Here is a 17,228-nt window from a genome sequence, read left to right as displayed (position 1 = left end):
GGGAAGAGAGGGGAGGGGAGGGGAGAGGAGGGATGACAGGCTGTCTCTTTTCTCAAACGGGATGGGAAGGAGAGGAGGCCGTGACGTAATTGCGAAAACAAACTCGACTTTATACTCTATGGTACGCTTTACTTCCATAAAGTAAAATAATAAAAGTTATCCCCCAAGTTTACTATAATTTGATAAGGGTTTAAGTAATATGTTAAGAACAGCATTTAAATATCTAAAGAAGACGTGATAAAAGTGTCAAATTGCATGATGAAATCTTTAAAGAAGAATAACGTTTCTAATATTGTTTCTAATTTGGTATTTTTTAAGTTTAACTACCTAATGTTTTATTGTTCATGAATACACTCTGGCTGTCCCTTTAAATATAAAGCTCCTCCTCCTGCGCTGAGCCACGTCATAACAAACAAACATGGCGACCCCCGGCACCTGCACAAATGTTCTTGCTGTGTTTGCGCTTATTTCTGCGCTTTTAATTGGGTTTTATGGCGCCGGTTCGGGTGTAACGTGGCCGGTTGTGTTTCTGACGGCTGTTACCGGGCTGGGGTCGCTGTGGCTGCGGCGGAGGGACGGCAGGACTGAGCGGCGTGTGTGTGTTCTGGTGCTGGGGGATTTGGGTCGCAGCCCCCGGATGCAGTATCACGCTCTGTCCCTCAGCAAACACGGGTATAATGTTACTTTTGTCGGGTTTTTAGGTAAGTTATAAACACGGATATAATATGACTTTTGTAGGGTTTATTAGATGAATATAAAGTTTCATGTTGTCATTCATAAATTCCTCTGTTCCCCAAAACGTCCACTGATGCTGTAACTAAGGGACCTTAACCTACATTTAAGTAACTGTTAGCCTACTTATACACCATTGTATGTAATATAGTAAACACATATGCTATACATATGCATAACTGTTGCGAACCCAATCCCATAATTTAACTTCTTACAATAGTGTAGTACAGCATTATACTGTATTTCAAATGTTTTAATGCAAGCCTTTAAGTTTCAAATAAAATGTTCAGTATAATACAATATGTTTTCTCTGTGATGTAGTGTAATGCTACTTTATACTTATGTAAATACCCAAAAAGGTAAATACTCAAGTACTAAAAAAAGTGTAAAAATGACAATTCTTCACAAGTTGAAAAGTTATTTAATGCAGAAGACCACAAACAACTTTAAGTGTTTTATTTTCAATTTTAGATACCAAACCTCATCAAGAAGTGTTGAGAGAGGAAAAGATAAAGCTGGTGCCAATAGCAGAGGTTAAAGGACTACGCGGTAAACATCTTATTTCACATTTTATGTTTTTCAGAAGTAATGAGAAATTCCCAGAAATGTTATAATGTTTTTTACACAAGTGCTTTGTTGCTTTTTTTCTAGTGGGACCAAAAATCCTGACGTATGTGACGAAGGTGATCCTCCAGTGTCTGCAGCTGCTTTACGTGCTGCTGAGGATGGAAACACAGTCTCATATATTAATGCAGGTACAAGAACATTTTTTGTATAAATTCTGTATCTATTGATGGATATACTGCATTTAAAGATAACCAGCTGTCACACTTACAGGTACGCTTTAAAGGAATTTTGGCCTATGCTAGTAATGACTGTGATTGTTTCCCAGAATCCCCCGGGGCTGCCTGGCATTGCGGTGGCGTGTCTCGTGTGCGTCCTGCGTGGCAGCAGGTTCGTCATCGACTGGCACAACTACGGCTACACCATCATGGCTCTGAGCCACGGGGACACACACCCTGTGGTGAGGCTCGCAAAGTGGTGAGTGTGTGAGCCCGGGGGTTGTTTTACTTTATGATATGCAAAATAATAGCTCACATTTTAGAAGCTGATAAGAAAATGCTGCAGATCCATTTATTAGTCATGCCTGACATCCTGGTGTGCATATATTCTAAAAATGTTTGTTTTTATTCTTCCAGGTACGAGCACTTTTTCGGCCCGCTGGCCTCTTGTAACCTGTGTGTCACCAATGCAATGAAGGATGACCTGCAGAAAAACTGGGGCATCAAGTATGTCATTTTTACACACACACACTCACACACTTTTCACCTGCTTCCGGTTTAGCCTTGCTTATGCCACAGATATGCCATCTGGGAGGTTATTGTTAGTTTCCAGCTTCTCGATATCATTGACTATGGCAATCAGGAAGTTGCGACTTAAAGAGCATCTTGCAGGTTTTTATTTATTCTACATTTATGCTTAAACTTGCTTGAAAATTACAATTAAAAAAGTGAATGCAGGATTTGATATGTTTTACGAGAAATAAGGGCAGGAATTCAGAGGGACAGGAGCAATTTTGAGCTCTGCTCTTAAAAACTGCTTTTTTTAAGGTCATACGTCAAACGCGTCATATTACATCACACAGGGGACACATCTCCGCTCTCTGACCGCGGGTATAGTAGAGTTGCGTTGAGTAGAGCGGTTGTGTTTTAGTGAGCTGGTATTTTTCGGTAGTTTTACATTGTATTTCACCATTTGTAATCATGGTGCAGTATTGTGTTTGTGCAGGTTGCACAAATACCAGCCTGTCAGGACATCGAGTCCACAGTAAAAAGGACCGGAGCCAGCGTTCGTTCCTGGGTGCGTTGTGCATCCACCTCCCTGCAGCACATACTCTCTCCCCCCCCCCCTTCGCTGCTCTCTCTCTCTCCCCTCCGGTACACGGCACCGTAAGACATTGCATTAGGTAACGCTGTGGTGGCTGTACTGCTCCAGCCGTCTCCTTTGTGTTTGTTTGTTTCCCCCTGTCTGTGTTCAGCTGTGCACCCTCCCCGACTACACACCTGCTTTCCATCAAGCCATTTACAACGGCATATCAACGGAGGCTCCACAACCTTTCTCCGCCAGATCGTCAAGTATCATCCCTATCTCCTCTGGTACACAGCACCGTAGTGTGGAGTTGCATTAGGTAACGCGAGATACGGCTGATACTTGCGCATTAGTTTCTGTTATGGATCAGTATCAACAGTCCTGCCAGTAACGTTACTATATTATCAATGCTACTTTAGTTATAGCCTGATATATGATAGCTAACTTTACAATGTTGTGATGTGACGTTAGCTAACATTCTGTAGCTAACGCCGGTCACTCACCAAGATAGCTGCCCAGTTCTCCACTGGTTCTCCACACACCACAGCTCAATTTCTCTCTGATGGCCGTTATTTCTTCTAATCCTTGGCTGCTCCTGGTCTCTTGGACGACTAGCAGGCTAATAATTATAAGGTTGTGGTCCGTCATATGCATTCGAATATTCATGTTCAACTTCTTCTGTGTCGAAACTAGCACTGGGATCCATGTTTATTAATACGTTACACCGGCCGCTCTCCCCCTTGTGTCCCCGGTGTTACGTCACACGCGGGAGGTCACGTGCCGAGGCTTTTTTATGCGGAAGTGAACATTTCTTACAAAAACGACACCAGATGTCACTGTAGTGTATATTTCTGTAAAAAAAAATGAAAATCTAGTGTATTCATCATTTTCCTACACATTTATTCACAGGTGTCTTTAACCTGGAAGTTGCTCTTTAAAGCTGTGGTACTGTATACATGACTTGGCCCAATTAAAACAAAGCTCCGGTAAAAGGAAACAAATATGGACAATAAAGTCAGCCAAAGCCTGCCATCAAAGTTATTAATTGCAAAGTGATGTAATAATAAAACATTTGGACTGTTTGCAGGGCGACCACTCTGTACGACTGTCCGCCCTCCATCTTCAGAGAGACTCCTCTGAAGCTGCAGCACGGGCTCTTCATGAGACTCGCCAACAAATATCCTCAGTTCCAGAGCAGAGGGTGAGGAACTCTACTGCGGCTTTTTATATCTGTTAAAGCTCCTCTCTAACTTGAAAAAGAAACACTAACATCTGGTTTTGATTTGATTTTGTGTTAATGGGTACATTCAGCATTCATTCAAAAAAAAAAGATTTGCAGTTGTTGCAATATTGATTGCTGATCTTTTTCAACTCTTTTCCAAGGCATGTGAATTGGCGAAGTGAATATATAATAAATACAATCAACAAGGATTTGGACAAATGTTATAATGTAATAACATATCAAACTAGTGATGTTACGTACTGCGCCGAGGCTTCGGAGCGTGTGTCGAGTAATCCCCGAAGCTTTTTGTGATGCTTGTATCGAGGCTTGTATCGTTTTGGGCCAGTGACGTCACCGATGACAAACGAAGCCTCGCTGCCTGTCAATACCACGTGACTGCTTCAGAAAGTGCTTTAGATCGGTTGAACCACAACGCTCATATTACCCATGGATGTATAATAAGAACGATATTACCCCTCCTGTACCCGGGCCCGGTGACACGATAGAATTAAGAGAGCTCAGACCCTCACTTATATAGAGGTCGTAACATGTCATAAGTATAAATAAATAAAAGCATAAATAAATGTAGGAATAAAAACATGAATAAATAGTATCCAGTTTTTTCAGATAGATTCAGTGGCCGTTTCTCAATCGCGAGGAAACTGGCTTCCAAGCCAATATTTCAAGGATACTACGTCATCGAGTGCCGCCGAAGGACTGTTCCAATCTCCAGCATACTTGGAATTCCACCGAGTCTGCGTCCTTTGGCGGAAAATGTAAGGCGGGGCCTCTCATATGACGCACACCTGCACACTTGCTAGCCTGTTCCACTCTTCGTTTTCCGAATGCCAGGAAGGATTCTTGCCTAGCTTCTGAAGCAAGTGACTCGGAAGACATGTGCTACCAAGCTAGCATCCTCGCGATTGAGAAACGGCCAGTGTGTGTGCTGTGGCTCAGCTGGAAAGCAGTTGACTCACAACCGCAGGGTCCCTGGTTCAACGACTGGTCTATACGTCTTTTTTTTGTTTTAATAAAAGCTACAGCTAAATGAGATAATGTAGTTAATAAATGTATTCTTTGATATGGTTTAGCCTTTCTCAGGCTACAACATGGTTAAGTTTACGAATATTATTAAGGAATACAAATCCCTCTTTGCAATGTTTACCAGCCTCCTTAGGCTTTTCAATCACAATCATTCAACTGGAATTAATACAATATTGTTAACATGAAAATATGTTTCTATGTTCGTTGTTTAGAGTTATTCTAAGGCTTTACTCATTGGAAACTCTGTATGAGATACACTATTCAGATGTCAAATCTGCCAGTTTTACACACTTTAACCAACAGGGGGTTTGTGTTCAGATGAAGCACATGATGAAGCCTCATGAGATGAACCCTTTGGCTGGAAAGCTTCAAAGCTTCATAAGGCTTCATCTCACCATCACTAGATACAACATACTATTACAATTATTTCCTCAAAGCCACCAGACTCTATTGACATTAACCTCAGCTATCAAATTATGACATACTCACACCATTTTATGTAGCAAATTGAAATACTCATACAAGTATGTTGAAATAATACTTTACTTGTCACATTCCTCCTCTGTTTCTCCAGGTGTGAGGAGGATAAGCAGGTGGAGCGGTCGGTGTTCTCAGAGTGTGATCTCTGTGAGGAGGCGTTGAAGCTGAGGGCGGAGCGGCCGGCGCTGCTGCTGAGCAGCACCAGCTGGACCGGTGAGAGGAAGAGACACAGGGAGCATTTACTGACTATACATATTCAATATGCTTGTTTTGTATTATTAAAATGTGCTACAAGTAGATCATAATAATAATAATACATTTGATTTATATAGCGCTTTTCCTGGTGCGCAAAGAGCTTAAGATGAATACTTTCAGTTTGGGATTTATTTGTCCTTTTATGATATGGAGATTCAGATTACATTATGTTAGCAGATACATTATGTTAGCAGATATATTATGTTGGCAGATTACATTATGTTAGCATGTTAGCAGATTACATTATGTTAGCAGATACATTATGTTAGCAGATACATTATGTTAGCAGATATATTATGTTGGCAGATTACATTATGTTAGCATGTTAGCAGATTACATTATGTTAGCAGATACATTATGTTAGCAGATTACATTATGTTAGCAGATACATTATGTTAGCAGATTACATTATGTTAGCATGTTAGCAGATTACATTATGTTAGCAGATACATTATGTTAGCAGATATATTATGTTAGCAGATACATTATGTTAGCAGATTACATTATGTTAGCAGATACATTATGTTAGCAGATTACATTATGTTAGCAGATACATTATGTTAGCAGATATATTATGTTAGCAGATACATTATGCTAGCAGATTACATTATGTTAGCAGATTAAATTATGTTAGCAGATACATTATGTTAGCAGATACATTATGTTAGCAGATTACATTATGTTAGCAGATTACATTATGTTAGCAGATTACATTATGTTAGCATGTTAGCAGATTACATTATGTTAGCAGATACATTATGTTAGCAGATTACATTATGTTAGCAGATTACATTATGTTAGCAGATACATTATGTTAGCAGATTACATTATGTTAGCAGATTACATTATGTTAGCAGATTACATTATGTTAGCATGTTAGCAGATTACATTATGTTAGCAGATTACATTATGTTAGCAGATACATTATGTTAGCAGATACATTATGTTAGCAGATTACATTATGTTAGCAGATACATTATGTTAGCAGATTACATTATGTTAGCATGTTAGCAGATTACATTATGTTAGCAGATTACATTATGTTAGCAGATATATTATGTTAGCAGATACATTATGTTAGCAGATTACATTATGTTAGCAGATACATTATGTTAGCAGATTAAATTATGTTAGCAGATATATTATGTTAGCAGATACATTATGTTAGCAGATACATTATGTTAGCAGATACATTATGTTAGCAGATTAAATTATGTTAGCAGATATATTATGTTAGCAGATTACATTATGTTAGCAGATACATTATGTTAGCAGATACATTATGTTAGCAGATATATTATGTTAGCAGATTACATTATGTTAGCATGTTAGCAGATTACATTATGTTAGCAGATTACATTATGTTAGCAGATACATTATGTTAGCAGATATATTATGTTAGCAGATACATTATGTTAGCAGATTACATTATGTTAGCAGATTACATTATGTTAGCAGATACATTATGTTAGCAGATACATTATGTTAGCAGATTACATTATGTTAGCATGTTAGCAGATTACATTATGTTAGCAGATTACATTATGTTAGCAGATACATTATGTTAGCAGATTACATTATGTTAGCAGATAAATTATGTTAGCAGATACATTATGTTAGCAGATTACATTATGTTAGCATGTTAGCAGATTACATTATGTTAGCAGATATATTATGTTAGCAGATACATTATGTTAGCAGATTACATTATGTTAGCAGATATATTACGTCAGCAGATACATTATGTTAGCAGATACATTATGTTAGCAGATACATTATGTTAGCAGATTACATTATGTTAGCAGATATATTACGTCAGCAGATACATTATGTTAGCAGATACATTATGTTAGCAGATACATTATGTTAGCAGATTACATTATGTTAGCAGATATATTACGTCAGCAGATACATTATGTTAGCAGATACATTATGTTAGCAGATTACATTATGTTAGCATGTTAGCAGATTACATTATGTTAGCAGATTACATTATGTTAGCAGATACATTATGTTAGCAGATATATTATGTTAGCAGATACATTATGTTAGCAGATTACATTATGTTAGCAGATACATTATGTTAGCAGATACATTATGTTAGCAGATTACATTATGTTAGCAGATATATTATGTTAGCAGATACATTATGTTAGCAGATTACATTATGTTAGCAGATATATTACGTCAGCAGATATTAGCAAAATGTAATTTTTTACACTCAAAGCTCCCTTTGAGTTAGAATGAAGCAAATATATGATTAGGCAAATGTAACACGCTTTTAACTGGGTTACTTTTGGCTTTGGGGATTTTTTTATTTCACAATTTGTTGATATCTTTTTAATTTACTGCTATGAATACATTTGTTTGAACTTTGTTTTAGTCTCTGTTTGAACTCTTTAGATTAAATCAGATTTGACTGCTTCTAAATGGCTCTTCTCTCAACAGAGGACGAAGACTTCTCTGTCCTACTGAAGGCTCTTGAAGGTGTGAAAGCATATTTCTACAGTGTGTAGTTATTACTTCTACATAAGTAAAGGATTTTAATTCTTCCACCGCTTGCAGTCAATTGAATTAATATCAGTTGCATTATGTATTCTGGGTTGAGATGGTCCAAATAAGTTTTATACATTTATAACATTCTTAAAACTTGACTCTGTGCTTGAAATATAATTATTTGAGTTTCACAGTGTCCACCGCTGTTTTTTTCCCCCACAGATTATGAAGGTTTTATAAAAGCAGGAGCTTCGTTGCCATCTTTAGTCTGTGTGATCACAGGTAACTCTTTGCCCTGCACGGTTACACCAAAGCTCTAATTTCAAAAGGTTTTATTAGTGTGTGTGTGTGTGTGTGTGTGTGTGTGTGTGTGTGTGTGTGTGTGTGTGTGTGTGTGTGTGTGTGTGTGTGTGTGTGTGTGTGTGTGTGTGTGTGTGTGTGTGTGTGTGTGTGTGTGTGTGTGTGTGTGTGTGTGTGTGTGTGTGTGTGTGTGTGTGTGTGTGTGTGTGTGTGTGTGTGTGTGTGTGTGTGTGTGTGTGTGTGTGTGTGTGTGTGTGTGTGCAGGTAAAGGTCCTCAGAAGGAGTACTACAGGAAGCTGATTGACTCTCTGCAGTTGGAGCATGTGCAGATCTGCACGCCGTGGCTGGAGGCCGAAGACTATCCTGTGTTACTGGGTGAGACATAAACATTAGGTTACGATTCTTTTAAGACAATTCAGCACATTAAGCTCATGTTGGAAGAAGCAATGGGCTCACACTAATCTGAGGTTTCTGTAAAACCTTTTCTTTTAAAGTCTGAGCAGTTAATAATAATCAAAACATACAGTCAAAGGCAATATAAGCAGGTGAGCAAATAAAGGGACATGGATTACTGTGTCATAAAATAACTCTTACCATAAATGTAAAACATTTGTTTAAAGCCTGTCAAAAGACTATGAACGATTTGTGTCAAAGAAAAATTACAATAACAAAAACACTGAAATTATTTTGTTTTTAGTGATTTCATCTGTAAAACTGAAATGTTTGTTTGTATCAAAGCTAACGAAGCAAATCTGTCAAAAATCTGATAACTGAAACATACTGAATTGTGCAAAAATATCTTAAGTAATTCAAATGAAAACGTGTTACAAACTTGCATGTGGGGAAATGTCTGCAAGTTGCTCACATGGCTGCCTCACAATGGTAAGAGAACAGAGAGGTGTGTGTGTGTGTGTGTGTGTGTGTGTGTGTGTGTGTGTGTGTGTGTGTGTGTGTGTGTGTGTGTGTGTGTGTGTGTGTGTGTGTGTGTGTGTGTGTGTGTGTGTGTGTGTGTGTGTGTGTGTGTGTGTGTGTGTGTGTGTGTGTGTGTGTGTGTGTGTGTGTGTGTGTGTGTGTGTGTGTGTGTGTGTGTCCTATCAGGCTCAGCAGATCTGGGTGTGTGTCTCCACAAGTCCTCCAGCGGTCTGGACCTCCCCATGAAGGTGGTGGACATGTTCGGCTGCTGCCTGCCCGTCTGCGCCATCCACTTCCACTGGTGAGTCTGCTTTCACTTTAAACACTGATAAAATAACAGTAACGAAGGTGTCTAGGTATCAGCAAGAACTATGGAGGGATGGGTCACACTCTGAGAGCTGACATGACACCTCTCTTCCCTCAGTTTACACGAGCTGGTGAAGCACGAGGAGAACGGGCTGATCTTCAGAGACGCTCAGGAGCTCGCTGAGCAGCTCAAGGTGAGACTAATGCATGTTTCCAGAATACAGACAAAAATCAGATAAAGAACATTCAGAATATTTGAATTAATGGTTTCGTTTCTGTCCACGATTTTAATTTGTATCAACAAGTTCTCAACACTACTGAGTACTGAGCTAAATCAAGGTCAAAAGAAGGTTTCACTTCAGTACACAAGTTTGACACATGTTCACGATGGTTAAATCACTTTTTAACACCTTTAGCAAAGATTACAGCTTATCACAATTACTTTGTACAATTACTACAGTTTAAATGTATTTTCACCTTTTTAGAGAAACTCTCCCTAAAACTATTAATTAATATATATTTATATTATTTCTCCACTGTAACTGAGGTGAATCAGAACTATACCAGTCCCGATCAAAACTACAGCATATAATACATTTTCAGATTGTTTTGATGAAAAGAACACTTAAAGCTAAGAGGTATTTGTCATTCGTTCAGTGTCTGATATGATCATTGAATTGGATCCATTTAGATTTTTTTGTGCAGGAAAATAGCATGTTTGTCTTATAGGGTAACATGAGAAATTATTATCTTAATATGTTGGAAAAAGGTTGGAAGCCAAGTCTCTGTTAATTTAAAGATATAATAGGATGCATGATTTTACACTGATGTAATCTGTACAATGTCCATGGAATACAAAATGGTGGTTTTAATTCAGGGGTAATTTATTTTCTTTTAAGACTCTATGATGGTCTGGATTTTGGACACACATGTTATCATACACTTATTAGAGAAGCTGAGGTTACACTTTCAATATGTTAATATGTAGATTAAGGATGTAAGCCAAATACATTAGATCACCTAAAATGATATTAAAAACGTTTGAAAAAGCCATAAATGTTCTTCGTGAGGAACATGGCTTTTGAAATAAATCTGATTGTGTCTGTTTCAGTCTCTACTCTCAGAGTTCCCCGGGTCAGGGGGCCAGCTGGGGGCCTTCAGGAGGACGCTGCGGCGCAGCAGGGGGCCAGGCTGGGACGAGAACTGGGACCAGAATGTCTTACCTCTCCTCTCCGCTCCCTGAGGGACACCAGGAGAGATTTTTAATGGACAATACTCATTTTTCAGAGCAAAACGCATCTAAATCTCACCTTTTGAATTCTGCCTTGTTACATTAAAGAGGAGGGAATGAGTCTGATTAACTTAAAAAAATGAGATGCAGCAGCAACACAGGTGAGATAAAGTACAAACGTTTGATTCCAGCTATTTTGTAGTACTTCAGAGCACTTGAATGTATAAAAAGGACACTTTGATACGATGTAAATTTGTAAATAAAATCTTTATTGTGCTACAGTCATCTGTACAGTTGGATCATTTCTATAGCAGAGCCTCTGCTGTAAGGGAACACGTGGCTGACGGCTCCTGTCATCACCCGATGGCTGATTCCTGCTTTTTCTGTCAAAATAAAACACCTTCAGTCAGAAAACCTCATGATATTAAGGACACGGCAATTAAAGCCCTCATAAAATAAAAATCATTTGGATTTACCCACAAGAGATCTCAGTATATCTAATAATTAACAAATCAAATACCGTTCATAAGTCATGTAAATGAAATATAATTGAAGTCGTAAGCTGCCTGTGTTGCGCCTAGAAAACGGTAGATATCAATAATAATTTTTCGTACACAATACCATTTTTCCAAAGTATTTACATTTGCACAAAATACCTTAAATAATAAGTACATGTCATTTTTAAATCTGCATTTGCAAAAGTTATTACAACAGCGTTTGAACCAACTGGTTTTTTAATCGTTTAAAATGTTAAACCTTTTTTACAAGACTTGTATATGCCTGTAGTCTTTGTGGTGTGTTCAAGTGCGATTCTTTAGCAAAGAAGCTGTAGACTTGAAGCGATGTAAAAAAATGCATTGGTATCTTCACTTTATTCAGGGCTATTTTTAAGCACTTAAGCATTACACATTCTATTGATGTGTGCATGAATGTTGTATTCCAAAGAAAGGGAAAGAACAATCGATAAAACCACAAATATGCTGCTTCACATTAGACTGGAAAGAATATCTTCAGTAAAATAAAAAGAACAGGTTCTCACCGAGCTGCGTCTTAAACCCGCTGTAGGTCTCTGGGTTTCTCACGGTGGAGCAGATGTAGATGTCAGGATTGGAGCAGCTCAGGATGGTGTTCAGCAGCTTCACCAGACTCTCTGCAACCTCTGGGTCGTACACCACATCTGCAAGGGGGGGGGGGGCAGAGAATCAAGTTTATTGCCAGGTACCTTTACACATACAAGGAATTTGCTTTGGTATCTGGTCATGCGAACATGAACAATACAAATATAAGGATAATAAAAAATAAGTATTTTTAAGAAACAATTCAGCATTAAAAGAGGATGCTAAAGACAAGTATTTACACCACATTTTAAAAAAACCTTAAAAGCTAAAATAAAAAAAACACTTAGGACAATGAGTAAATGGCAAACTAACTACAGTGTATTATATTTTAAAATGGAGAGCTGTGCAGACGTGTGCCAAAAGCAGTCAGAGAGTTGAGCATGAACACGGCTCACAGTATTGAAAAAGAACAAGATGTTGTTCACATGATGAGAACATCTGCATGTAGGTTTCCTCTTTTTTAACTATTAACATTCCACCTCTGGACCCTGATCTCTGACCTGCAGCGATGACGGTGTCGGCTTCGATCCGAGCGACCTGCTCCCCCGTCGCCGTGCTCCAGTCCAGTTCCTTCACGGTGACGGGGGGGGGCTCCCTCTGCGTCACAGCATTGAGCCGCACGTTGTCTTCGAGCGTCTGCAGCACCCGGGGGTGACAGTCGCTGAACACGAACCTCTTCGGGCTGCAGGAGCGACAGATGGAGATGCCGGTCAGCCCCACCCCGCTGCCCAGCTCCAGCACCGTCCTGCAGAGAGAGGGGGGGGGGAATTCAACTGTGTGAGTATGCAGAGGGGGAAGAAGTACTCACGTATTAAAGTAATACTAAAATGTAAAAATACTCAATTAAAAGTCCTACATTCAAAATGTAAGTATAAAGGTAAAAGTACTCATTATGTGTAATAGCCTATTTCAGAATCAAATATTAAGCACACCTTTCAAACGTTGATTTAGAATTTAAAATGTCAAAGTTATGAAAAGAGGATCAATCAGAGTCAAATAAATAGAATTCTGAGTCTTGCAGGATGCAGATCTTTTGACCACAATGATTTCTCTGTATATCTGAAGGAAGGTCTCCTGGTGCTGGTTACCTGCCGCTGAAGGCCTGCCGGTGCTCCAGAGCCCACTCAGTGAGGAAGAGAGCGGCCTCCCACGTCACCAGGCCCGTGGTCCCGTCTGAGATCAGAGCCACGCTCTCCCTCAGGCTGACCGAGTCCCCGCCGGGCTGCGGAGAGGACAACAACACTGGAATATCTGTCTGCAACTCAACTCTTGAATATCCTTTTTTTTATTCCTTATTGAAAAGATTGTATAATACAATTCAACAGATTTATCCCTGAAATGAGTATTTCAAAGGTTAAATATTTTCTTTAAACCCACATAAATATCTTTGAACTTGAGGTCTTAGAACGTTAAAAAGCAAAAAGCCAAAGGAAGCTCTTATTAAAGTACCAGAAGGTAGCTCTTGTAGCACTCGCTGGTGTCTTCAGCTCCCACCACTTCAGCCAGAGCGTCGTACAGCTCGTCCAGAGGATCGCAGCCCGCCGCCTCCTGCTGCACAGACACACAATATTAAACACATTACTGTGGGGAGGAGTATAACACTGAATTACACTGCTTTTACAATAGAAATAGGTGTTTCTCCCATGCTTTTTGATGGGTTATCTAATATCTACCAAGATGTATGTTGTATGGTAAGAATGTGGCTTGAACCTGGATGAAAAGTGTATTTTGACAGATTCTGGCAGAGAATCAGAATCAGGTTTATTACCAGGTAGGTTGACACGTACGAGGAATTTGACTTGGTGTTGTGGTGCATACATAAAAGTAAAACAAAAATGTAAAAGACAGATACAAAACTGTTTTAAGAAAACTATAATAGCATTGAAAATATAGTCAAATATAGCATTATTTACATTGAAATAGAATTGGAATAATGCAAATGCATGCTCAAAGTGGATAGGACGCCACACAGGAAACTAGATGAAACTCACTGTTACACGGATAACAATTACACATTTCTCTAGAAGACATTAGGATACTGTAAATAAACAACTGTACAAAATATAAATAACATAAGTATAGTTATTTTTTTCACATTCTATTTGCTAAAATGTTACATAGTTCACCTCTTAAACAAACTAATCAATAATAATAGATAAGTCCCAAATGTCATTATTATCTCCTGGAGAGTTAGAAGACATTATAAGAAACTAAAGTAACTACAATAGCATTATCAACAGATGTATATAAGTATATTTTCTATGAGGGACAGACGGATGGAAACCAACCCGTTTGATGAGCTGAGAGAGAAACAGCTTCCTGTATTTGGCTGACGGAGGAAACTTACGGCACAAAGAGTGAAGGCATGTCTGCGGGAAGCACAAAGGACACATGTTAGTTTATTCAATTGATAAGTGTGTAGAAGACTTTGGCAGGATTGAGTGCGGCCTCACTTACCTGTTTCAGGATGTCGGAAATCAGCTCTGAAGATTTGTTGCTCTCCAGATCTTTTTCTACAAACTGGAAAGTAGATATTATGAGTTGGAAATAATACAATGGTTTGAAGCCTTTAATGAGCTGTACATGCTCACATGTTTGTATTTAGTACTATCTCGCAGGTTACCACCTTTTTGATTTTTACACTTTAATGCATTTTGGAAAATGAATTGATTGCTATTTTCTACATTACACCGGTATTGCACTGTTATCAGACCCATTTAAATCAATGTAACACCAATACTACATTGTTATTACACTGTTCCCCTATTATACTGTTTTTCATCAATATATTATAGGTTTCAGATATATACAAAACATGTCTCTGAAGTGTTTGGCTCGAAATACCAAACAGATCATTGTAGCATCCCATAATCCCCTCTGTTTCAAAAGTGCTGATTCTCTGTCTGTTACTTAGAGGAAAATAAGGAGCCCCTCCCCACGCCCCTCTGAGAGAGATTTGGTTAAAAAGAACACAATGGTGCTCTCGGAGGAGATTCAGGTGATTGTCTGTCTGTCTGTCTGTCTGTCTGTCTGTCTGTCTGTGTGTGTGTGTGTGTGTGTGGTTACCTTGGTTGTTGATTGGCTAATGGTTACACAAGCCCAAAAAACGTTATGACATCACAAAGTGTCCAAAATCTGATCAGCTAATTTTCAGACAGGTTTTTATATAAATGGATCAGGACAAAAAGAGAGAGAATCTTTTTTCCTGAAACTTTCAGAGTCTCTTTACACAGAGGGGACACGTGTTTGTGTAGAAAGTGGATTGTGCATAATAGGTGACCTTTAAACCCATTTTACACATGGATACATCCTGTCAAATAACTGTAACCCCCTAGATACAGAAATCAACATTAAAATAATAGGAAGCGATTGAGACTTTAAATATATGTATGCTTTATTTTACAGAATCATTTGTATTTTTAATATGTTTTTCATTCTAATTTGGATATAACTTATTCTACTTTATATTAATTATTTCTCATTATTTTCAAGTACAGTCTTATACCAACCACCATTTTACTAAAGATATGCACGTGAGGAAAGCTTATGGATTTAATTGAAACACTTAATTCAACCACTCTTATTTTTAAAAGGTCAACATTGGGTCTGCTGTTATTTCAGTATATTAGCAAACTGAACTCCAGTCTGAATTGAAGAAGGTTCAGATTAATTGACACATGTCGTCCTGCTGGTGGATCATATGTGTGCCGAAATATGCAATAACATTTCTTATAATATCAGTCTTTTTTAAGGCACTGAATATATTTTCTGCTGAGCATTATATCACGAATATATAAATATTTGAGTGGACTTTGGCTGACCGCTCACTCTGCATGATGAATGGAGACGGGATAATAGCAATGCTAGCACGAAGCCATACTCACAGTCCAGGGAAATGAAAGTAGACGACTCATGGCGAAAAAAGGAGCCTGAAAGTCCTGCGAAATGTCCATCTTAATGACTGTTTTCCTGGAGTTTGTACTACTTAGACCGGACAGTTCCTCATACCCTGGACAACTGTTGGTCCTGGTCACAACGTTAGGTCCTAGGTCTTGTTCCTAACCGGTTTTCCATCACCTCCGTGAAGAACGTTATAGCCTTAAGGAAAGATATGAGAGTTAATTCATCAGGACTATATAAAAGAGAACCGCTATGCTAAGAGAATCCGTCTGAACTTTGTTATTAATCAATGGGCAACGTCATTAAAATGCGACAGCGGCTTTAGTGCATGTGCGTCTTCGTGGGGAAACTACAATTTACCGTAAAGTGGACTAGGCCTACTATAAGCGCATCCACATACTTTAAACCGTGTCCGAGACCTGCGCAGACCTGTGAAATTTCGATCAACGTCTTGCTAGTGCGTTGCATGATGCTTAGTCATTTTGTCCGACTTGCTCGGTTATGGCTAGAAAGGATCCGTCTAATGTAAATATGACGTCACGTTCTCGTTCTAACTCTCGTTGTAATCGGAGCGGCTCGGTTGTAATCGGAGCGGCTCGGAAGCGCAGTCACGTGGCTGAATGTTTACGTTTGGGATGGCGAGAAACTAAACTATATTAAATATGTAAATACTTGTTAGCGGTCTTGCTGTTGAAAGAAGAATGACAACACTGTAGATCAGCAACACTATGGTTTATTTTGTATTCACAGGCAAGTCAACGTTGTTGCAGTAAAAGTCCCAAGATAGCTCCTGGTGCAATAAAATGTATGTTGCATGTTACTGCTGTAGATGTGTTTACCTCTTTTATATCCCGTTGGGTAGTTTAATCTGCAGCAATGCACCATATTCTATAATATCATCACATATGTGTAGCTTTGTCTCTGTCGTATCTTTCAAAAGTAAAGTGAAACAGCTGTTTTCAGCTTTGTGATTATGTATTTTCCAGCTGATCCAAGAGGCTTTTTAAACACCTTACTTGGCTTAAGAGGGAGGGGAATTTTCTCAACACATAAAGGAACACTTTATCCTTCAGTTTATCACAAACATTACATCAACACATTTGGAGATCCTAATTTGAATCCAGTCTGTAATTTGATATTAAGGTTTTAATAATGAAATGAGGTCATGAATCGAGTTCAAGGTTAAGATCATCTTTATTATCCTATGTACAAAAATGAACATACAACATTAATATAACAGTAACGAATAAAACAAAATAACATTATGCAACTCTGATCTTCTTGCTGATACTTTTCAAAGTTACTTTTACATTTGCTCTACTTCTCCTGCTACTGTTTGCTCTGCTTTCAACTTCTCTTTCAA

General features: G+C 38.5%; 2 protein-coding genes across 4 annotated transcripts; one reads left to right on the top strand and one right to left on the bottom strand.

Moving 5' to 3' along the window:
• The first annotated feature begins 395 nt into the window (after nucleotides 1-395).
• On the top strand, nucleotides 396-11,132 carry alg1 (ALG1 chitobiosyldiphosphodolichol beta-mannosyltransferase). Its single transcript, XM_079643649.1, has 13 exons — nucleotides 396-701; nucleotides 1,204-1,281; nucleotides 1,384-1,487; nucleotides 1,625-1,773; nucleotides 1,932-2,021; nucleotides 3,689-3,802; nucleotides 5,442-5,560; nucleotides 8,051-8,089; nucleotides 8,321-8,380; nucleotides 8,663-8,773; nucleotides 9,497-9,611; nucleotides 9,735-9,810; nucleotides 10,728-11,132. Exons 1-13 carry the CDS (start codon nucleotides 419-421, stop codon nucleotides 10,857-10,859), a joined length of 1,470 nt encoding a protein of 489 aa, XP_079499775.1. The 5' UTR covers nucleotides 396-418; the 3' UTR covers nucleotides 10,860-11,132.
• On the bottom strand, nucleotides 11,096-16,748 carry eef2kmt (eukaryotic elongation factor 2 lysine methyltransferase). Of its 3 annotated transcripts, none has more exons than XM_079643651.1 (9): nucleotides 16,266-16,748; nucleotides 15,850-16,063; nucleotides 14,423-14,485; nucleotides 14,254-14,334; nucleotides 13,415-13,516; nucleotides 13,054-13,187; nucleotides 12,466-12,710; nucleotides 11,887-12,024; nucleotides 11,096-11,230 (listed from the first exon to the last, which is right to left on the bottom strand). In XM_079643651.1, the coding sequence occupies exons 2-9, from the start codon at nucleotides 15,916-15,918 to the stop codon at nucleotides 11,130-11,132; spliced, it is 933 nt and encodes a 310-aa protein (XP_079499777.1). In that variant the 5' UTR covers nucleotides 15,919-16,063; nucleotides 16,266-16,748; the 3' UTR covers nucleotides 11,096-11,129. The 3 variants fall into 3 exon arrangements, with proteins under 3 accessions (XP_079499777.1, XP_079499778.1, XP_079499779.1); XM_079643652.1 differs by having other exon boundaries at nucleotides 16,226-16,369; XM_079643653.1 differs by lacking the exon at nucleotides 16,266-16,748 and having other exon boundaries at nucleotides 13,415-13,513; nucleotides 15,850-16,219.
• Nucleotides 16,749-17,228: the final 480 nt, after the last annotated feature.

The sequence above is a fragment of the Notothenia rossii genome (genome assembly GCF_949606895.1).
Source record: "Notothenia rossii genome assembly, chromosome: 8".
Taxonomy (NCBI): domain Eukaryota; kingdom Metazoa; phylum Chordata; class Actinopteri; order Perciformes; family Nototheniidae; genus Notothenia; species Notothenia rossii.
This window is presented reverse-complemented; position numbering and strand designations above follow the sequence as displayed.

What these genes read in the sequence shown, in the direction of transcription:
- alg1 (XM_079643649.1), top strand. Translation starts at nt 419, where the DNA reads ATGGCGACCCCCGGCACCTGCACAAATGTTCTTGCTGTGTTTGCGCTT. An exon ending in TACTTTTGTCGGGTTTTTAG is followed by an intron (nt 702 to 1,203) that starts GTAAGTTATAAA and finishes TTTCAATTTTAG; the next exon opens with ATACCAAACCTCATCAAGAA. An exon ending in CAGAAAAACTGGGGCATCAA is followed by an intron (nt 2,022 to 3,688) that starts GTATGTCATTTT and finishes GACTGTTTGCAG; the next exon opens with GGCGACCACTCTGTACGACT.
- eef2kmt (XM_079643651.1), bottom strand. Translation starts at nt 15,918, where the DNA reads ATGGACATTTCGCAGGACTTTCAGGCTCCTTTTTTCGCCATGAGTCGT. An exon ending in CGACACCGTCATCGCTGCAG is followed by an intron (nt 12,025 to 12,465) that starts GTCAGAGATCAG and finishes CCCCCCTTGCAG; the next exon opens with ATGTGGTGTACGACCCAGAG. An exon ending in CGGGTTTAAGACGCAGCTCG is followed by an intron (nt 11,231 to 11,886) that starts GTGAGAACCTGT and finishes TTATTTTGACAG; the next exon opens with AAAAAGCAGGAATCAGCCAT.